Source organism: Phyllobates terribilis, unplaced genomic scaffold (assembly GCF_046119375.1).
Source record: "Phyllobates terribilis strain yellow unplaced genomic scaffold, ASM4611937v1 Scaffold_8__6_contigs__length_399053987, whole genome shotgun sequence".
NCBI lineage: Eukaryota > Metazoa > Chordata > Amphibia > Anura > Dendrobatidae > Phyllobates > Phyllobates terribilis.
In genome coordinates this window covers 340,874,421-340,897,102 of record NW_027362768.1, presented here as the reverse complement: position 1 = coordinate 340,897,102, position 22,682 = coordinate 340,874,421, and the positions used below count along the sequence as shown (strand labels likewise).

At 44.9% G+C, this 22,682-nt stretch overlaps 1 protein-coding gene across 3 annotated transcripts in view; it reads left to right on the top strand.

The window, feature by feature from the left end:
* LRIG1 (leucine rich repeats and immunoglobulin like domains 1) overlaps positions 1 to 22,404 on the top strand; it is a 79,382-nt gene extending 56,978 nt beyond the window's left edge. For 2 of the 3 annotated variants that reach the window (XM_073644704.1, XM_073644702.1), the window contains 14 exons: positions 2,848 to 2,991; positions 3,786 to 3,929; positions 6,317 to 6,460; positions 9,147 to 9,227; positions 10,811 to 10,882; positions 11,533 to 11,604; positions 12,510 to 12,673; positions 17,426 to 17,746; positions 18,354 to 18,635; positions 18,714 to 19,151; positions 19,266 to 19,313; positions 19,875 to 20,015; positions 20,621 to 20,905; positions 21,826 to 22,404. In XM_073644704.1, coding sequence (XP_073500805.1) covers positions 2,848 to 2,991; positions 3,786 to 3,929; positions 6,317 to 6,460; positions 9,147 to 9,227; positions 10,811 to 10,882; positions 11,533 to 11,604; positions 12,510 to 12,673; positions 17,426 to 17,746; positions 18,354 to 18,635; positions 18,714 to 19,151; positions 19,266 to 19,313; positions 19,875 to 20,015; positions 20,621 to 20,905; positions 21,826 to 22,019 — 2,530 coding nt within the window. In that variant the 3' untranslated portion in view covers positions 22,020 to 22,404. The remainder of the gene's footprint in view (positions 1 to 2,847; positions 2,992 to 3,785; positions 3,930 to 6,316; positions 6,461 to 9,146; positions 9,228 to 10,810; positions 10,883 to 11,532; positions 11,605 to 12,509; positions 12,674 to 17,425; positions 17,747 to 18,353; positions 18,636 to 18,713; positions 19,152 to 19,265; positions 19,314 to 19,874; positions 20,016 to 20,620; positions 20,906 to 21,825) is intronic. The other variant, XM_073644703.1, reaches the window with a different exon arrangement.
* The last annotated feature ends 278 nt before the right edge of the window (positions 22,405 to 22,682 follow it).

Sequence of the window (22,682 nt, the reverse complement as noted above, 5' to 3'; positions counted from 1 at the left end):
TAGGGGGCAGTATTATAGGAGTTATATTGTACATAGGGGGCAGTATTATAGTAGTTATATTCTTGTACATAGGGGCAGCATAGTAGTAGTTATATTCTTGTACATAGGAGCAGTATTATAGTAGTTATATTCTTGTACATAGGGGCAGTATTATAGGGGTTATATTTTTGTCCATAGGGGGCAGTATTATAGGAGTTATATTCTTGTACATAGGAGCAGTATTATAGGAGTTATATTGTTGTATATAGGGGCCAGCATTATAGTAGTTATATTCTTGTACATAGGGGGCAGTGTTATAGTAGTTATATTCCTGTACATAGGAGCAGTATTATAGTAGTTATATTCTTGTACATAGGGGGCAGTGTCATAGTAGTTATATTCTTGTACATAGGGTCAGCATAGTAGTAGTTACAGTCTTGTACATAGGAGCAGTATTATTGTAGTTATATTCTTGTACATAGGGGCAGTATTATAGTAGTTATATGCTTGTACATAGGGGCAGTATTATAGTAGTTATATTCTTGTACATAGGGGCAGTATTATTGTAGTTATATTCTTCTGGATGAGGGCAGTATTAGAATAGTTATATTCTTGTAAATAGGGGCAGTATTATAGTAGTTATATGCTTGTACATATGAGCAGTATTATAGTAGTTATATGCTTGTACATATGAGCAGTATTATAGTAGTTATATTCTTGTACATAGGAGCAGTATTATAGTAGTTATATTCTTGTACATAGGGGCAGTATTATAGGAGTTATATTCTTGTACATAGGGGCAGTATTATAGTAGTTATATTCTTGTACATAGGAGCAGTATTATTGTAGTTATACTCTTGTACATAGGGGCTGTATTATAGTGGTTATATTCTTGTACATAGGGGGCAGTATTATAGTAGTTACATTCTTGTACATAGGGGCAGTATTATAGTAGTTATATGCTTGTACATATGAGCAGTATTATAGGAGTTATATTCTTGTATATAGGGGCAGTATTATAGGAGTTATATTCTTGTACATAGGGGCAGTATTATAGTAGTTATATTCTTGAACATAGGAGCAGTATTGTAATTATATTCTTGTACATAGGGGCAGTATTATAGTGGTTATATTCTTGTACATAGGGGCAGTATTATAGTAGTTATATTCTTGTACATAGGGGCAGTATTATAGTAGTTATATTCTTGTACATAGGGGGCAGTATTATAGGAGTTATATTGTTGTACATAGGGGGCAGTATTATAGGAGCTATATTCTTGTACATAGGGGGCAGTATTATAGTGGTTATATTCTTGTACATAGGGGCAGTATTATAGTAGTTATATTCTTGTACATAGGGGCAGTATTATAGTAGTTATATTCTTGTACATAGGGGGCAGTATTATAGGAGTTATATTGTTGTACATAGGGGGCAGTATTATAGTAGTTATATTCTTGTACATAGGGGCAGTATTATAGTGGTTATATTCTTGTACATAGGGGCAGTATTATAGTAGTTATATTCTTGTACATAGGGGCAGTATTATAGTAGTTATATTCTTGTACATAGGGGGCAGTATTATAGGAGTTATATTGTTGTACATAGGGGGCAGTATTATAGTAGTTATATTCTTGTACATAGGGGGCAGTATTATAGGAGTTATATTGTACATAGGGGGCAGTATTATAGTAGTTATATTCTTGTACATAGGGGCAGCATAGTAGTAGTTATATTCTTGTACATAGGAGCAGTATTATAGTAGTTATATTCTTGTACATAGGAGCAGTATTATAGTAGTTATATTCTTGTACATAGGGGCAGTATTATAGTAGTTATATTCTTGTACATAGGGGCAGTATTATAGGGGTTATATTTTCGTCCATAGGGGGCAGTATTATAGGAGTTATATTCTTGTACATAGGAGCAGTATTATAGGAGTTATATTGTTGTATATAGGGGCCAGCATTATAGTAGTTATATTCTTGTACATAGGGGGCAGTGTTATAGTAGTTATATTCCTGTACATAGGAGCAGTATTATAGTAGTTATATTCTTGTACATAGGAGCAGTATTATAGTAGTTATATTCTTGTACATAGGGGGCAGTGTCATAGTAGTTATATTCTTGTACATAGGGGCAGTATTATGGGAGATATATTCTTGTACATAGGAGCAGTATTATAATAGTTATATTCTTGTACATAGGGGCAGTATTATAGGGGTTACAGTTTTTGTTCTGGTAGTTACGTTCTTGTACATTTTTTATCTATAGGGCGGTATTATGGCCCTGTGGCATGACTGGAGTGAGTGTTTAGCTCAGTAAGACAGACAGTAAAGACGTCCTATTGATTGATGTCACGGATCTGTGTAGTAAGCCCATTATGGGTATCATTGTATAATTGTGTTTGCAGTCATGTTACTTCTACCTTCGCAATAGGCTGTAAGTAACAGAAAACTGGTTCCAGGTCGGGCAGGTTCCCTACTTTTAATTAACTGCAATGCACTTCTGGCAAAGTTTGCTCCTGGGACTTATTTAATAATAAGAAAGTCATGTTTGGTTTCTTTCGAGCGCTGCACTGGGAGATTTGTTTTTTAACTAAGCGAGTATCACTTTACTACCAATTCAGACTGACAAGACGGAGGGAACAATCAGCGTTTTCAGATCCTTCTGGTACTTCTGTAGAAAGGCCTGTAGTCCTTTGCAGGTCCTCATTTCCCCATGGAGGTGAAGATGGGGGAGAGAGATTAGAGAGCCATGCGATCCGACCGTCCAGCCCTTACACTGTGCGCTCCTGGCTCTATGTCACGGTGCGGGCTGACTACCAGCAAGCAAGGTAGCAATGTTACATGACATGTCTCTATTTGTAGGGAACTCAACCGGAATCGCATTCGCCTGATAGAGGGACTCACGTTCCAGGGGCTGGACAGCTTGGAAATTTTAAAGTTACAGCGCAACAATATCAGCAAACTCACTGACGGGGCCTTTTGGGGACTTGCAAGGATGCAGGTTCTGTAAGTATTAAAAAAAAATCCTAATAGTATTTAATAAAGTTTGCACTACTGTACGTCATAAAGTGAAACTAAGGTCTGATGCCAACTTCCAAATTCCTGTAAATGTTAAAATTCTGACTTCCTCTTCTCACCAGTAGGGGGAGCTGACTGCGAACTGTTTATACTTGGAGTTCAATAATAAAACATAAGGCTCCGAAGCTCCCCCTAGTGGTGGCTGCATTCAGCTAGAAATTGAATTTTTTTTTTAAAAAAAACTTTTTTTTGTTTGTTTTGCAAAAGGTAGAAATGCTCATTACTCCTTGAAAGCTCCGCACTCCGGTGGTGTCCCTTTTATCATTCTCATAACCACGGGGGCCAGTAATTGGCCACATGTCTAGGTAGCTCATTAGCACCTGCGATCCGGTGGCCAGCTCCTCTCCCTTTTTGAAAACTCCCTTAGATGCCACAGTCACGTTGACCAAGGCATCCAAGGGGGTTTAAATGTTTGCCCTGTACCGGCTGGGTACATATCTGTGTGTGCCGGTGCCTCATCAGCCGGTCTACTCTTATTGCCTGGGGTAATGGATTTGGCGGGGGGCCGGTGTTTTGGATGCCGCGACTGCATTTTGCTGGTTGCGGGTCTGGATCCTTCTAGTTGAACTTCCACAGCTGAATAAATGTTAGGTAAACAGTGACAATCTTGTTTCTATCTGCAGCGAATATTTGTATGATGAATGTATATACGGCATGGAAAGGCCACACTTTAACCGCCGGTTTCATCCCTTCTCCTTCCTCCCGCTCGCCTGTCTCTGCAGACATCTGGAACATAACAGCTTGACAGAAGTGAACAGCGGATCTCTTTACGGGCTCAGATCCCTGCAGCAACTGTACCTCAGCAACAACTCGATATCCAAAATCAGCTCCGGAGGCTGGAGCTTCTGCCAGAAACTGCAAGAGCTGTAAGTGACTCCGACACCTCCGAGTACCCCCCTTATAGTAATGGAAGTCACAGCTGCTATCCTGCAATGTGGGACGGAGCAAAAATAGCAGCGGTAATGCAAAATGTAATATAGGGTTGTTACAGTTTACTGTCACCCATACATTGTATCACCCTACAGTCCAAACGTCTATACGAAGGGTAAGTAATAGAGCACAAAAGATTTGCAAGACGCTGGTCCAGCAGTAACGTTAGAAGTCCATGGCCGGTGGACCAACGCCCTGCAAACCTTCCATCCGCAAGATCCCCAGAGTTGCTTCTGATTTCTAGGGCCCGCGACATCATCATATTGCAGTGCGATACACGTATGACACCGAACCTACTAATCAGGAGAAGCTGGCAGGTAGGAGCAGGTTCGCAGGACTGTCTTTCACAGGTTGACCAGGTTTTTACAATGTATGGGTGATAGTAAACTGTATCACCCTGCAGTCCAGGGGGACTTGCTGTAAGTTTAGCGTCTATACGAAGGGAAAGCAATAGAGCTGAGCACAAAAGATTTGCAGGACCCTGGACCAGCAGTCACATCAGTAGTCCATGGCCGCAGGACCAAAGCCCTGCGAACCTTCTCTTGTCTACAGGATCCCCAGTGCTGCTTCTGATTACTAGGGCCCGCAACATCATCATGTTGCAGTGCGATGCACGTGTGACGCCGAGCCTACTAATCAGAAGAAGCACTAGGGAATGCTGGCAGGTAGGAGGAGGTTCACAGGACTCTGTTTCTCAGGATGACCAGGATCCTGTGAACTTTTTTGCTTAACTCTAGTAATCAATGCTATTCACACTGATTAAAATCAACCGGAGATGTTGAAAAATAGGGAGAAATTGATGCACAAAGTAGCATAAAAAGTTTGCATTAAATAATGATTAGAATTTAAATAAAACATGAAAACCCCTTTTAAAAGTATTCTTTAGACAATTAGCTGATCAAAAAGTGTCTTGGAACCTGGCAGTAAGTGTTTAGTTTTCCTGCAGCTCCCCAACAGGGGAAATGAAGTATTACACAGTGAAGGAACGAATGGGTCCTCCAGAGGGAGAGACGCTTTTTGTAGCCACAGATGAGGATCGTGAGCAGAGGACTCTTTACTCAGTGTAACACAACAGAATATTCTTGGCCTTTTCCATGGATATTCCACGTAGCCCCGCAGTCATGTATTGCTCAGGACACTAGGCCACCCCGTATGATGAAATGCCCCAACCAGCAGTAGCTCGTAGTCGGGAGCTGTGCTCCTTTTTCCCCTTTTTTGTTTGAATTATGCGACCGCAAGCCAAAAATATAATATATAGGTCATATAGATCTATTCCTGCTCCGCCGGTGACAGATGTTTTCTCTGCGTTTTATCAAAGTGAACTTTTTCTTGCTTTTAGAAAATCCAGGTCTTGGGTTACTTTCTCAGAAATGAGTTTATCTCTTGGCGAAAATTCTTAAATAGTAAGTGTAGACATTATTTTGGGTGCGCGCCAGTACGAGAGTTAACTCTTTATAAAGTGTCGCATAGCTCATTAGTCAGGGATGAACAGACCAGGGTTGTGCTGCTGGGACCAGACATCGATTACACGGGCCTCTATATTTTTTAGATTTTAAAGGATTTTTCTGGAATGTTTTTTTGTAAACCCTCCTTTACACTTTTTAGCAGTCCGGTATTACACATGGTCTTTTTCCCTACCGTTTGTGCACTGGGTGTAGTACCAGACACAGCCCATAGACGAGGGCAGCTCTGTTTCTGGATAAAAAGATGGTGGTTGTTTGTTTTTTTTGTAGTCTTATGGAAAAAAAACAAAAGTACTTTTGTATGTAGAGCATTTTTTATGTTTCACTTTTGACTTTAAAGTAACATAAAAGAGAAAAATGGAAAAACACTGAAGAATGTGCTATGTTTGAAACCAGCTTGACGGTGTGTGTTTTTTATTTAAAGTGCAACTAACCTATTAAATCTTTTTTTTGTATATTGTAGCCCCTGGAAAGTATTATTGATCGGTGGCGGTCAAAGTCCTGAGATCCCCACAGATTACTCACACCAAGTGAAAGCATGCTTGACCACACGATCGATCGCCCGATTGGGATGGGGCACCCTGGGTGGGTCACCCGATTGGGATGGGGCACCCTGGGTGGGTCACCCGATCGGGATGGGGCACCCTGGGTGGGTCGCCCGATCGGGATGGGGCACCCTCGGACATAAACTGAGCAGTTCTCCTGGTGATCGCTGGGGGTCTCAGGACCCGCCCCCCCCCCGTCCCCGTCCCCCCCCTCCGAGAGGCTACAACATATAAAAAAAGATATTTGAAAGTTTAGTTCTTCTGGTCTGACTGTATCTCTCCTCCCCCAATAATGTCTTCCTGTCTCCTCCGCAGAGTCCTGTCTCATAATAACCTCACCCGGTTAGATGAGGGAAGCCTTGCCGACCTCGGCTCGCTGACCGTCCTGCGTCTCAGCCATAATTCTATAAATCTGATCGCTGATGAGGCATTTAAAGGGCTCCAGAAGCTGCGAATATTGTAAGTATTTAAGTTAAAGGGCTGTTCCTTTCCATCACAGTGATTATTGCAGCTGTTATTGTAAATGGCAGAGGAGGCAGATACTCCGTCCTCTGTGCCTCTGGTGGCCTCCAACCTGTCGCTCTCCAGTTGTTGGGGCACTACACCTCCCAGCTATAAGGTGGAGACTTTAACCCATTTTTATTAGTTTTACACAGGATCAGACTACACACAGACATTTTTGTAGTCTGTAACCATGGAGATGCATAGATCTGCATAGATGCTGTATACCCAAAGATTCTTATTTTTAATCACTTTTTCAATTTAAAAGAAACAAAGCATTAGCACCTGTTGTCAGGCGAATTGCACGGAGCTGCAATTTCCGACTGCGCCTGTGGACAAGTGTGGCGCTGTTTCTGATCTCATACAGCCCTATTACTAACTAAAACAACCAAAAAACTTCAACCCAACATTTTATAACAAAATATCCACTCTCAGAATTTTTTAAGAATTTGTTTTAACATCATTACAACCGATGCATCCAGTAGAGTAAATATTCTGTTTCCTAGTAATGAGCTGTTAAGAAATTTTTGAAAAAAAACCCTCCCATTTCCCGCTTTTCTTCTGCCCCCATCTCCCCGGAGATCTCTAAAGCCGCAGTTTCTGGCACACAGGACGCTGGATGCCAGCTGTTGGTGCCTGCACTTTGTTTGGGATTTGCTAGCTTTCCAAAAAGAGTTGTAGAATCTGGATGTGTTGAGGTTTTCGTGCACAGATCCTTTCAGCTGGGGGAAGAATAGCAGGAGAGAGATGGTGGGCGAGCTCTAATTTAATAAGCGGGGGTGCACACAGGCTCCTACACCTGGTGAAAGGGAGCCGAGCACGTTTTAATTACAGCCCATTGTCTGCGTGCCTTTACTTGGTGCGAAAACTGCTGAATTACTGGCCCATTCACATAGAGGTCAGCCTGGAAGACCTCACAGTCCTGCAATTAACAGGGACACTCGCTTTTAGATGCAGCCAGCCAGAAAGAACGGGAAATTGGCATGGGAGAGAAGAGGGCTGAATAGCGAAAACGATGGGCTAAAGCCCCTCATTGTCTCCTCCACAATACACAGGCAAGTGTCCAATGGAAGAGCGCGCCCGAGCGAAGAGGAGAGAAGCATCATGGACTCATTGTAACGTTATGGATTTAGTATAGAAATAATGATGCTACGCCGCATTCCAGCACTCCGACACTCACTTCCAATGTAGATTATTATTTTTTTTTAATATACAGTCTAGTCCGTCCAAAGTCCTGTGAAAGGTTAAACTTGATGGATTTAGGTCTTTTTTTTCAACCTATGTAACTATATATAACTATGTAACTGTGAAATGGGAGAATTTCTAGGAGTAAAAGAAATTTGTCTCTTTTGTGATCTTTCTTTCTTGCCCTTTGCCTTTTGCGCCGGCCCCTTTGCCTTTTGCGCCGGCCCCTTTGCCTTTTGCGCCGGCCCCTTTGCCTTTTGCGCCGGCCCCTTTGCCTTTTGCGCCGGCCCCTTTGCCTTTTGCGCCGGCCCCTTTGCCTTTTGCGCCGGCCCCTTTGCCTTTTGCGCCGGCCCCTTTGCCTTTTGCGCCGGCCCCTTTGCCTTTTGCGCCGGCCCCTTTGCCTTTTGCGCCGGCCCCTTTGCCTTTTGCGCCGGCCCCTTTGCCTTTTGCGCCGGCCCCTTTGCCTTTTGCGCCGGCCCCTTTGCCTTTTGCGCCGGCCCCTTTGCCTTTTGCGCCGGCCCCTTTGCCTTTTGCGCCGGCCCCTTTGCCTTTTGCGCCGGCCCCTTTGCCTTTTGCGCCGGCCCCTTTGCCTTTTGCGCCGGCCCCTTTGCCTTTTGCGCCGGCCCCTTTGCCTTTTGCGCCGGCCCCTTTGCCTTTTGCGCCGGCCCCTTTGCCTTTTGCGCCGGCCCCTTTGCCTTTTGCGCCGGCCCCTTTGCCTTTTGCGCCGGCCCCTTTGCCTTTTGCGCCGGCCCCTTTGCCTTTTGCGCCGGCCCCTTTGCCTTTTGCGCCGGCCCCTTTGCCTTTTGCGCCGGCCCCTTTGCCTTTTGCGCCGGCCCCTTTGCCTTTCGCGCCGGCCCCTTTGCCTTTCGCGCCGGCCCCTTTGCCTTTCGCGCCCATTTTCTCTTTTCAGAAGTGGCACAATGTTGGCTTTAGGCTGCGCCTGACATTGCAGCTCAGCTATATTAAAGTGATTGCAGATAGAGTGCAGTACTAGAACATGAGAGTGCAGCTGATGAAGTTACAATGTAGACACAATGTAGACAATGTAGCTTGCTTTCCTGCTTTCTTTTTTTTTTTTTTTTTTTTTTTTTTTTTAAGAAGACTTTGCACATGAGGCACCTTTTATTACCAAAGTAATTACTACTTCTGCATCATTTTTACCCTAGTTTTTTTCATCATTTTTGGGGTAGTTTTCATTATCCAGATGTTTTCTACTAATCCATCATTAGCGTTGTATCGAATTGTCTCAATATTTTGCACGGGTATTTACACACCTTATTAGAGCTGATTTAATAGTACGCAGAGTGCGCTATATAATATCACATGGTCAATGTGGCCAAATCTGGTGTGGCTCTTGAAGGGTTAATTCCACCACTGAATTTTAATGGTTCTTTTTGTTAATCCCTTCGAAACCTTTCCAGAATGTGATTGTACCTTGTCTTTTTTGTATTCTCTTTAGGGAGCTGGACCATAATGAGATCTCGGGCACAATAGAGGATACCAGCGGGGCCTTTCGAGGCCTGGACAGCCTGACCAAGCTGTGAGTATTTCACCTCCTAAAATCTTTCACTGTTCCACCCCCCACTCAGTAGGACTTCTCCCTCCTCCCGGTGTGTGTCCTTTATTCGAGGGTCCCACAAATGAGGACGTCTATTCACACATATATCTTCTACAAAGACTGCCTCAATGGCCCCTGCTCTAGAATAACTTGCATTGTATCAGGCTCTAGGTAGTTGCGAAAGAAGTTTTGAGAAAGTTTGTGAAAGTTTTTGGGTGGTCCTCTAACTAGGTGAGAAGTGGTTTGTCACTATAAAAGAAAATCTCTTTGCTCATGATGGGAAAGTAGCAGGATATAAAGAAAAAGACCCTGTAGGATTTATCAAAAATAAAACGTTCTTTTTTTATTTTGACACTTTAGTAGATACGGGAGCCACAACGGAATAGAAACAATTACAACTAATTAGTTCAAAATTGAGAAATGTTATAAAGGAGTTGCCAAAGATGAAAAAAAAACATTAAAAATAAAAATCACCAGTTCAGTCCTCCATTGTACTTGGGCTTTGCTGCAGTAATCACTTTCCATACATCTACGTGATTGGCTACCCTGGTCACGACCTGTGATTGCTGCAGCAAAGGCCTACAAGGGATTGCACAGGTGCGGATTGTTTATTTTTTTAGTTTCTTTCCTGCCATTAGACACTTTTTTCCTTTTAGTCCCGGACAATCTCGTTATGTGATGCAGACTTTGGCAATCACTCTTAACTTTTACATGTATTTTTTCTGATTAATTTCTTATTATATTACTTTAGTGGTCAGATGTGATAACATTTTGTGTGCTTGCAGTGCCCAATAGGGGAAGACATTACAAATTTACTGTATACTGTTTGTGAATTAAATTTAGTAATAGAAGTCTACATGAGGCTCCCCCTAGTGGTGCCAAATTTTACCAACGTGTACTTATCCTATGAATTTATATAGGAGCTCGTCTCCCGATAAAAATGACACCTTTTTTGTAGAGATCCTGAGAAATCTATCCTGGAAGCTAAATAAAGTTGGGGGTGTGTTGGTTGACTTGGCCTGCCTCCAGTGCACCTTCTGCCTAATTTGCATACGGCTTTCAGGCTAGATTTCTCAGGACTGGCAAATCTGATCTCTACCAAAAAGGTGTCGTTTTTATCAGGAGACAAGCGACTACATGGCTATATCGCTCCGTCCATGTGTATAAACGTCCCTTTAATTCTATGTCCACGTAGAGAATTGCCAAAATCAGAAATTAAAAGGTGGCGAGTCACTTGTAGGTGCAGGATATGATCTGACAGCGCCGGTCTTTAATGGCTTGTTAGTGCCACGGCCTAACAAGAGCACTGAATGGTGGTATTCTCACAGGAGAGAATACGTGTGATTCAGCTCTGTCATCGCTGGTAAATTGCATCTCTGATAAAAAAGGATCGCCTTACAGCGGGCAAAAGAAAGCGAGAGGCCCTAATCTCCACCGTGGATATTGATAGCAGCGCCGTGCAGCGGACATGAGATCTGTTTCACCCCCGACTAATTCTGCTTTCTCTTCTTCTCCCTTTTCTCCCCCTTTTTGTTTGTCTGACCCCTGATGTTTGGAAACTGCAGATCTCTGTTTGGAAACAAGATCAAGTCGGTGGCCAGAAACGCTTTCTCAGGCTTGGGGGCCCTGGAGCACCTGTGAGTGTCCCATCATGCATTGCAATTTTTTTTTTTTTACAGTGGGTTGCCAAAAGTAGCTGCTTGAGAGGTCTGCAAGCAATTTAATAGCGTCTTTGTAAGCTGAGAAGCTCGTCCATCTGAGAGGACCAGCTGCTTCCTTCTCATTATAAGTCAGCTTCAACTTTGGCCTCTCGTCGTGCCAAGAAAGGAGCGAGGGAACATATGGCAAATTTGGGCGCATTTATTATTTTGTGATTAAGCTGAGAACAGACAACACTCGCTCGGATGCGCAAAAAAAAAGCGCAGTCACTTACAAGGACGACACCACCTTAAATTTCCTTTAAGAAAGTTGACTTGTATGGAGCAAACTTGGCCGGAGAAGAGCAGGTTTTTTTTTTCCCTTCCTCTCTTCTTCCCCGAGGACCATAAATGCTTCTCGCACTGAATCAGCACTGGTTTCCTTTTATAAATGAAGTGCAGCCTGGACAGTATATCCCCGGGATGACGAGGCTTGTACTTATTAATATTCTGATTTGTGGAAATCCTATTCACCGCCGCCAGCTGCACACGACATTCGTCTTAAAGCAATTTTCGTATTCACAATTAGAAATGTTAATGTTTGCAAAGATTTGTCGATTGTTTTCCAAACTTTTTTTTTTTCTGGGCAGAAACCTTGGCGGTAATGCCATGCGGTCAGTGCAGGAGGAGGCGTTTGGAGAAATGAAGATGTTGAAAGAGCTGTAAGTAAAGTTTTGATGCGCAGAGTATTTAAGTTCCTTTTCGAGGACGCAACTGCATATTTGCATAATACAATATTTGGTGTGATCTTGTCACATACTGCGCAGAGAAATGCAGCACAGCTTTGTTCAGCAGAAGCAGCACTGAATTTGCACTTTTTTGGGGGCTTATTTGTCTCATTCTTGTATCCAATGTTTTTTTGTTTTTTTTGTCCTCGCGTGCCTTGCTTTTCTCGTCCTTTCGTCCCTTGCCTTTTTTTTTGTCCTTTTGTCCCTTGCTTTTTTTTTGTCCTTTTGTGCCTTGCCTTTTTTTTTTGTCCTTTTGTCCCTTGCTTTTTTTTTTTGTCCTTTTTGTCCCTTGCTTTTTTTTTTTGTCCTTTCGTCCCTTGCCTTTTTTTTTTTTGGAGCCCCATTTTAGTCACCCTAGCGTTAATCTATCACTCACAAGAAGTAAATACCCCTTAAATGGGAATACCCTTTTGAATACGACCCACCTAGGGATGATTTACTTTTCTTCCACCAAAGATAATAATAGCTTATTCATAAGATAATGGAAAACATAGAAGCTATAGACAAGAGGTCTCCATTTTATGGAAACAGACACTCAAGTGTCTCATCTTAGGAGTTTAATGCTCAGGGTCCCATTGCTTGTATCCCCCCCTCCTGTGATCATGCCCATTAATACTTTTTGTTGGAATACCCCTTTAAGTGTATTTTTCCATTTTCAAAGTTTTGAAAACAAAGCCTCTTTAAATAACTATAATTCTTTCCCTTTAAGATTTTGGCACTTTCCTATAAATAATTTTTATCATTACCCCATTCACCCCAACTTGTGTTGTGCAGCGCACAGTCAGTGAGTGAAATCCTAAATAGTCTGAAGTGTCTAACAAGGCTTTTTTCTTCCCAAGGTACATCAATAGCGAGAGCTTCTTATGCGACTGTCATCTGAAGTGGCTTCCTCCGTGGTTGACTAGTAGAAAGCTGCAGTCCAATGTGAAAGCTCTTTGTGCCCATCCAGAGTCCCTACAGAACAAGAGCGCCTTCAGTGTCCCGCTGCGGAGCTTTGTGTGCGGTGGGTGTCACTTTTTCTCTTTTTATGTTATACAAGTGAAATGATTGCATCTTATGAAAAAATGACAACACCAGATCCGCGTGCAGACCTATGGAGATTATTGTGCTCGTCATAAATATGATAACGTCACTGCTGGTAGAAATGATTGTGAAGTAAATAATGCATGTCAGACGTAACCGTAGCCGCTTATCTTACAAGGGAAGAAGATAGGCAACAAAAATGAAAAAAGCCATTATTTTTTTTTTTAGATTTGTTGGTAGGCAAACTGTCCACAGAACTAAGGTGGGACTGGACTGCATTTTTTTTTATAATCCAGAGCTGCATTCATACTTCTGCTAATTTTTAATAAAAAAAAAACAGTTCTATAAATTCACATGTAGCTGACTTATTTTTTTTGCAGCTGTTCAATTTATTTTAAATGGAGTTTTCAGAAAGTCAGGTAACAGATCTGCTGCATGGGAATATCCCGTCAATCACTGACCGGACTACATTTTTTGCAGTGAGGCTCAGCAACTGAAAGATGGTCCAATTTCATTAGGTGACGCACACCTCTTAGTAAATGTGGCACATTTTACTCCAGCGCACCATTTTCTTTATCAAGGACGGAATGTGAAATAAATGAATTGGGGCCTATATATTATTATTTATTATTTTTTTTTTTTTATAGAAAAACAGATGTCCAGAAATATCTAGATAACACAAGTTCACAATGATTCACATCAAAGTGATCAGCGGGTGCAACATGACTATAGAGCCTGTGCACCCTGCTGCAAATCGAGAGACAAATGGTATTCTCTAGATATTTCTGGACATCAGTTCTTCTATCACATAGGTTTGTTTTGGTATCTGCATACCCCATTTAATAGAATGGAACAGCTGCAGAAATTTCTGCAAACTCCCTCTCCCCCCCAAAAAATTGGTGCATCTGAATTCACCCTTATAAAAATGTAATTAAATGAAATCCGGCAGAATTGCAAATACTGCTCTGGGTTATAATAAAATTTGATTCTGTCAGTTTGGGCTGACCGTAAACCTGGGTCCCATTAATATTGTTGGGTTCTGCCAACGAAAATCAGTTTTTGGTGCTAGTCTTGTCGTTTTCTCCCAAGATAAAGGGCAACGGTTATGTCTGTGAGACACATTATCTCCTTCCTCCAAGTTACGAGGGAAATCAGCGGTGATAAGAATCGTTTCTATCAGCAGTGACCTGATCTGGTAAGTGTAAGACCAGATATCTTCTGAAGCCGCGCTGGTCGTACAGTCGTCCGGCAGTCCTCGATACAAATCCGGATTATATCTAGATATTTCTGGATGTCTCGAGGCTTGAGTACAGATGGCGGAGTACTGATGAACTGTTATAAAACCCATGTAAAATGATGAGGTGGCGCGTTGCAACGAGGAGCAAGAAGATGGATCCAAATGTCCCTCCGTAAGCTGCGGAAATCTGCACATTTGTGAGATAGTCGCTGATCGATAGACGAGCCGCTGCTCCAGAAAACTGATGACCTAATTTCCAGCGCACAAAAAAGTGCTCTCTCTCTCTTTTGCGACGCCTCGCTCTCTCTCTTTTGCGACGCCTCGCTCTCTCTCTTTTGCGACGCCTCGCTCTCTCTCTTTTGCGACGCCTCGCTCTCTCTCTTTTGCGACGCCTCGCTCTCTCTCTTTTGCGACGCCTCGCTCTCTCTTTTGCGACGCCTCGCTCTCTCTCTTTTGCGACGCCTCGCTCTCTCTCTTTTGCGACGCCTCGCTCTCTCTTTTGCGACGCCTCGCTCTCTCTTTTGCGACGCCTCGCTCTCTCTTTTGCGACGCCTCGCTCTCTCTTTTGCGACGCCTCGCTCGCTCTCCCTCTCGCGACGCCTCGCTCGCTCTCCCTCTCGCGACGCCTCGCTCGCTCTCCCTCTCGCGACGCCTCGCTCGCTCTCCCTCTCGCGACGCCTCGCTCGCTCTCCCTCTCGCGACGCCTCGCTCGCTCTCCCTCTCGCGACGCCTCGCTCGCTCTCCCTCTCGCGACGCCTCGCTCGCTCTCCCTCTCGCGACGCCTCGCTCGCTCTCCCTCTCGCGACGCCTCGCTCGCTCTCCCTCTCGCGACGCCTCGCTCGCTCTCGCGACGCCTCGCTCCCTCTCGCGACGCCTCGCTCGCTCTCGCGACGCCTCGCTCGCTCTCGCGACGCCTCGCTCGCTCTCCCTCTCGCGACGCCTCGCTCGCTCTCCCTCTCGCGACGCCTCGCTCGCTCTCCCTCTCGCGACGCCTCGCTCGCTCTCCCTCTCGCGACGCCTCGCTCGCTCTCCCTCTCGCGACGCCTCGCTCGCTCTCCCTCTCGCGACGCCTCGCTCGCTCTCCCTCTCGCGACGCCTCGCTCGCTCTCCCTCTCGCGACGCCTCGCTCGCTCTCGCGACGCCTCGCTCGCTCTCGCGACGCCTCGCTCGCTCTCGCGACGCCTCGCTCCCTCTCGCGACGCCTCGCTCGCTCTCCCTCTCGCGACGCCTCGCTCGCTCTCCCTCTCGCGACGCCTCGCTCGCTCTCCCTCTCGCGACGCCTCGCTCGCTCTCCCTCTCGCGACGCCTCGCTCGCTCTCCCTCTCGCGACGCCTCGCTCGCTCTCCCTCTCGCGACGCCTCGCTCGCTCTCCCTCTCGCGACGCCTCGCTCGCTCTCCCTCTCGCGACGCCTCGCTCGCTCTCCCTCTCGCGACGCCTCGCTCGCTCTCCCTCTCGCGACGCCTCGCTCGCTCTCCCTCTCGCGACGCCTCGCTCGCTCTCCCTCTCGCGACGCCTCGCTCGCTCTCCCTCTCGCGACGCCTCGCTCGCTCTCCCTCTCGCGACGCCTCGCTCGCTCTCCCTCTCGCGACGCCTCGCTCGCTCTCCCTCTCGCGACGCCTCGCTCGCTCTCCCTCTCGCGACGCCTCGCTCGCTCTCCCTCTCGCGACGCCTCGCTCGCTCTCCCTCTCGCGACGCCTCGCTCGCTCTCCCTCTCGCGACGCCTCGCTCGCTCTCCCTCTCGCGACGCCTCGCTCGCTCTCCCTCTCGCGACGCCTCGCTCGCTCTCTCGCAGGGACACATGTGCCGCCTGCTGCTCACACCCAAATTCCAGCGTTCCTCTCCTCTTCAGGTCCAGCTGGCTCCGAGCTCCGGCCAGCTGAAAACATATTTCTGTTCCCGCTGAACGACTGTAAAAAACAAAAGGTTTAATTAAAACAAGGACGAGGCCGATCCGGCCGAATTCGGAGCGTTGGTGCTGCAGTGAGGGACGCGGCTTGGAACATTTTGCGTTGCTTATTTTGTTTACTGATTTGTACTTTCCGCCAGAGGAACTCGCTGAAGTGGAAATTTGGCATTTTTAGATTTCAAAGCGGCCACATGTTACACGAGCTGCGGCTTCCCGGAAGGAGGCTGCTTACTTCACGTGTTTACCATCACTTTGGTATTAAGATTGTATTCATCACGCTAATTAGGAAACTGTTTTCTATCCGCGGAAATCTTCAAACGAACGCCAGCTGTTATATACGGGTAATCAAGAACAAATCAGTGCAGTATTTAAAGGGGTGTTCCTAGAATTGTGCACAGGATAGGCAATTAATATAGGATCACAAGGGGGTCTACCAATACCTAGAAAGGGGTTCTCTTCCGTCTACGATTGTATTATGGGATGGAAACAGTACTCGACCGCCACTCGGTGAAGTATCGAGGATGAATTGGGCATCCCGGACCACCATTCTAGTGATTGGGACGATCTGATACATGACAAATGTCCATGTTGGGACAACCTCTTTAAAGGGGTATTCCAGACTACCCTCTCCACTGGCCATGCAATAGATGTTAGATCGGCATAGGGCCTACTGTTGGGACCCTCAAACTTGTGTTCACTATTTCTTGCTGGCCGCAAGTCTACAGCTAAGAGGAGTCAAATGGGCGCTCGATTCAGGTCTTTGGTGAAGATAGCTAGGCTTAAGGTATCTTCTTTGGAGCTGCAGGACGCATTTGCGACCTGATGCGCCATTCAACTCCCAGCCACTGAGGTGATCGGTGGGAATCCCGATCTAACAGATATTACCTAGCCAGGAGATATCTAGCAGGAATACCCCTTTGTCTCATTAGGTTTCTCATAATGGCCTGAAATTGTATGTAAAAATAGGTAACCCTTTATAAATGTTAGAGAGGTTTTCCCTTGCCTTGCTCTCAAATAGTAATGAAAAGGAAAAGGGTGGGTCTCCTCGCTTGAGTGGAAGACCAGTCTAGACTAGAAGGTGTTTGCGTTGGACACCATGCTGACGCACCTCAGGCAAAAAGAAAAAAGTGAGCATTTCCCAGTGCAAATCACCCTGAACCGCAGATTGGATGTGTTCCCCTCTCGGCTTTGCATAATCCTTAAATGTAAAATAACATTTGGATGAGATGAGCACAATGAAAAATGGAGCCACCTACAACCATTGGCACTGCGGGGTAAACAGAGGAATCGTCCCACCAGTATCTGTTTAGGTAAAACCGAGGGAACGTGATCCTTCAACTGTCAGTGACGGGATCTCAGCAGAACGATAAAGGGGGAAAAAGTCCACCACGACTGAGTAATTGTGGGTGGAAACTCGCATGAATTATCTGAGAGGGACAGTCTAGAATTAGAAGCTTTTTGTGACGAGTAAAGTCCAGGTTCTCACCAAACCCTCGTTAGCTGACCTGGAGATCTTCTCCAATATGGAACGGGAAGGACAATTCTTCTAGTATTGACACTTTGTGTTCTTCTATTTCTAACCTTTTAGATGACCTCCCGAAGCCGCACATCACGGTGCACCCAGAGAAGACCATGGCGGTGGTCGGAAAGGACATTCGCTTCTCATGTTCTGCCGCCAGCAGCAGCAGTTCCCCCATGACCTTCGTGTGGAAGAAAGATAATGAAATCTTGCACAACGCGGACACGGAGAACTTTGCCAACATCAGGGAGAAGGATGGAGACGTGATGGTTTACACCACCATTCTGCATTTACGCAACGTGACTTTTGAACACGACGGACAATACCAGTGCATCATCACCAACCACTTTGGTTCTACCTACTCCAATAAAGCCGGACTTGTTGTGAACGGTGAGTAACATGGAGCACCGCCTATAAAAATAGTAAATTGGGAGTACAGATCAGGCTGGGAAACATCAGTGCACAGTGTATGTTCAACCTACTCTGGATTCTTCCTGACTACTTCTTGGTCAGATATTGCAAATGTGATACGACCACGGGAGACCTAATTGACTATTTATTCGAAAGAGCGCCATGTAGTACTACATTTCACCTGTAGTGGCCACTGCTGGGAAAATGAGTGCCCTCATGGAGGTTCCTCTTGGAATATCAGCTGATCGCTGTGATTTTTAAGAATCTAGACCAGTAGAGATGAGCAAAAAGGTTGGTAGGACCCTGTAGTATGTCGTCTCAGGGCAAATGTCCTACCTTACGGCATTCCCAGATCCTCATTTGATTAGTTGGCATGATGACAAGCATCTGACTGATCAAAGGAAGAACTGGGAAAGCCGGCAGGTAGGTTTGCCAGGTGTAGCTGATCTTATTGCTCATCTATAGTTGCCAGGAGTGGCTTTATTTTAAGGCATTATTACATTTGGCACTGATTTTACCTTATTCTAGTTTCTGATTAACCCCTTTACTTGTTGTGTTGTAACATTGTTTCAAATCTTTATTACAGTTCTGCCATCCTTCACCAAAACTCCGAGAGATAACACCATAAGGACCGGTACCACCGCCAGGTTAGAGTGCGCCGCCGACGGATACCCCACCCCGGAAATCGCCTGGCAGAAAGATGGCGGCACAGACTTTCCCGCCGCCCGGGAACGTCGCATGCACGTCATGCCGGACGATGATGTCTTCTTCATTACGGACGTGAAGATTGAAGATATGGGGGTCTACAGCTGCACCGCACAAAACCCCGCAGGGTCGGTTTCTGCAAATGCCACATTAACAATACTTGGTAAGATGAGAATTTTTTTTTTTTTATATATATTTTTGCCCGTACTTGCAGGACTGATATTTTTATATATATTTTCAGAGATGCCATTTTTGGCTCATCCATTGGAGGACCGCACTGTTTCAGCAGGGGCTACATTAGCCTTACAGTGTAAAGCCAGCGGGAGTCCCCCTCCCCGGATCACATGGCTAAAAGGCGACGAGCCCCTCGTCATGACTGAGAGGCACCATTTCACTCCCGGGAACCAGCTCCTCATCATACGCAATGTGGTCCAGGAAGATGCTGGCAAATATACCTGTGAGATGTCCAACACTCTTGGAACGGAAAGAGCCTACAGCCAAGTCAGCATCTTCCCCACCTCCGGCTGCGTGCAGGAGTCCAGTAAGATGGAGGGCACCATGACGTTCGGTATCATCACCATTGCGGTGGTGTGTAGTATCGTTGTCACCTCGCTGGTTTGGGTGTGTATCATCTACCAAACCCGGAAGAAGAGTGAGGAGTACAGCGTCACTAACACAGGTGATGAACAAAAAAAAAAATGTGTTGCCCTTTAAATCTTAAAGGGCCAGGCGCTTATATAGATTAATATATAATGACATAAAGTAACCCAGATCTCTTCTCATTGTTTTACAGATGAAACTATTGTGCCGCCCGATGTGCCAAGTTATTTATCCTCACAAGGTAAGTCATAGAAACTTAACATTTAGCACCACAATCCCCAACTCGGATTGGCAGATTGTAAAAAAAAAAAAACTTTTACAAGCGCAAATAATATCTTAGTAGTGAAAACAGACTCCCTCTTGCCTATAACCCAGGCATTTAGTCTGAATTCATGATTAAATCAGTCTACAGCAAGCAGATGGTTTTTCAGTTTTACTCCGATCAGGTTACAGCTGCCCATGAAAGTCTATGGAGAGGGAAATGGGTAGCTGCTTCTGAGGGTGTGCTACAGAGAGAGAGGAAAAGGATCTCCTCTCCTGTATGCACCTTATAAAGAGACATCACAGCAGCTTGTCTCCATAGACTTTTATGGGCAGCTGTAACCTGATCTCTCAGTGAAGCTGGAAACTCTTTTCATTAACTCTGATAAAAATCTGTTTGAGGCAGAGAAGGAAAGGAGACAGAAGTGATGAAATTAACTTATGCAAAGTAAAAAATCCTTATTTGAACCCAGAATATCCCTTTAAGTATCATACACTGGTTATGGCGAGTGACTGTTTGCCATCCGGTTCTATTTTCCAGGGATATGTTCCAGCGAAGGCATTGGAAACATGGATGTTGAGGCGTGCAATGTGGGGTATAGACAACCAAGACTCTACATAGGATGCAACGCGGATGAACCTTGTAAAACAGCAGATGGATTGTTCTCCACGGACAGTAATGGTAACTGCACCGACCATCTTATTCTGATTTCTAGGCCCAATATCATGTCTTTATAGCGGTCAGAACCCCCATGTGGCCACAAAATTAAGTACAATTTTTGCCTCTGCAACAGCCACTGCATGGAGGTCAATACATAAACACCATATAGAGAGCTCCCTCTAGTGGTGGATGCAGGCATCTATAATCTTACCATGTTGGGGGGAAATCTGAAAATTATTATGTATGCAATAAAAGTGGTGCAAAATAGTTTGATAAATTATCACATTCCAAATTTGCTCAATTATTTGCCACTTTTCTTCCCCTATTAAAGGGATTGTGCAAGTAAAAAATAAAATAAAAAATGCATTATTTTAGAAACAGCGCTACACCTGACCACAGGACGTTTCTGGTATCGCAGCTCAGCTTTATTGAAGTAAATAGGGCTAAACTACAACACCACAAGCAACCGGTGGGGCTATATTTGAAAGAAAGAGAGACCATTTTTTTTTTTTTTTTTTTGGAATGCCGTTTTTCTAATCTTTGACACCCCAGCACCCCCCATTTAAAGAGATTTAGCAAAAAGTAGAGATTTGATGAATTACGGACCCATTTTGTTATCATTCCAGGATATGGATACCAGGTGGTATGTACAGACTGCTTGGAGGGTCGAGCAATGTACAGCAAGGACCCGGACTACTGCCCCCAGCCGTTATCCTCTATTGATTGCTCATATGAGAAGCCCCAAAACGACCAGGACTGTTATAGGAACGGCATGGACCATTCACACCTGCCAAATTGCCAACAAAGCTACAGGAAAACGGACGCCAGCGACTTTGTGTATCCCAGTAACCACGAAAGGGTTCCTCTCTTCGGTGATCAGAAGTCACACGTCTTAATTTCAGATGCGCAAGGTAATAACCTGTACGTCACCCCTCCTCCGCTCATCCTGTACTGTATGCTCCTTGCGGAGATACATGCAAAGTAGCCTTCCTACAGAAGTTTTGCAGGAGAGCTAATTTGTATTACTTGGATTTTAAGGGGTTATTCCCATCTTCAGAGATGGATATATGTCAGAGCTTGAAAAAATAAGCACTTTTGCAATTTACTGCTTGTTAAAATTTCTATCCGTTCTTGAGATATTAACACTTTTTTCTTTCGTTTACAGCTCGTTGCCTAGGACACCGACCACCACTGCGATCTAGTTTGTAAGCGCTGCACTAAAGCGGATAGTAACAGCGCGCTCCAGTTGGTAGTAACAACACACTTCTGGTAGTAACAGCGCGCCCCAGTGATCTTGGCCAGCTTCAAAACAGTGTTTACTAGCTTAATAGTAAAGAGATTGTAAGTCCTGTGCCTGTTCTGTCGTCTAGCAGCGGCGGTCGATCTCCAAGGCAACGAGTTGTTTTCAAAAGAAAAGTGTTAATATCTCAAGAACAGATGGAAATTTTAACAAGCAGTAAATTGCAAAATTGCTAGTATTCACCGGCACTATCCGACAATACCCATTTATGAAGGTGGAAAATAACCCCTTAAAGGAACGGTAGAAGATTAGTGGCTGCTTTCTCTACAAAAAACAAAACAAAAACACTCCTGACTTTTTATAGGAGGCTGTTCCCCTCTTTTAAAGTGAATGGAACTGGGCTGCAATACCACACATGACCTGTGGACAGGTGGTGGCGCTGTTTCCGGAAGAAAGTAGTCATGCCTTTCAAATTTACCCTGATTTGTAAGACTCGTGTGCACGGACATATTACGAGTCCATGGGCCCACACTCTAGATTAATATGAAGAAAATGTCTGATATGTAATGTCTCCTCTCCCTTTATTTTCAGGTTCACATCTGGAGCCATTAATCTGGTCACGTGACCAGGCGGCATATCTGCCGCAGACGGCCCCGGACTGTTTAACACGGCGAGCGTCACATTTAGGCGATCCTCTACAAGAGGCCAAATTGACTGTGCTCTCGAATGGACACACGGCGTCCCCGGCGCCCTGCGAACACCGGACGCACAACGGATCATCGTGAGATTCCAAGTGACTCTTGCGGGCAAGGAATTAAAAAAAAAAAAAAAAAAAGAGGAATTTTGCACTGAACCGGCACAGATTTTGCTACCTCAACTCCTAAACTCTCCATTCAAAGGGGGAGGAGAAGGGTGATCGTAAATGAGGTACGAAGCTCGGGGAGAAGAACCCGACCCGGATCATCGCTGGGAGAAACGGACTTTACAGACTTCTAAAGTGTTGGTAGCTGAAACGTCAGATTGCATTTAACGCACAAAAATGCTAAGAAAAAACACTCGTAAGTCGTGAAAGAGACATATCTGATACATTGTACATAAGAGTTTTCATAAAGAGATATATAAATATGTAAATACCGAGAGGTTAGATATATAAATCTATACGGAAAAGTTTTACAGAGTCTATTTTGATTGTTAGTGCACGGGTCGCCGGAGCGGAGCTGTGAAACGCGTCAATGTTTTTACAAAAACTCATTTGGAGAAGAATGAATTAGGTGCCTTACAAAGAAATACAGGAGGAGCTACTGACTGAGGGGGGCAGCTGCCAAAAACATTTTCTTTGAGGTGCTCAGTATTTTAGGAAATGATCATTTCAGCATCTGAATTACAACCAATCGCACGTTTAACGGGTTGTACAGGATTAGCGCCACACCCGCATAGGGCCCAGCAGC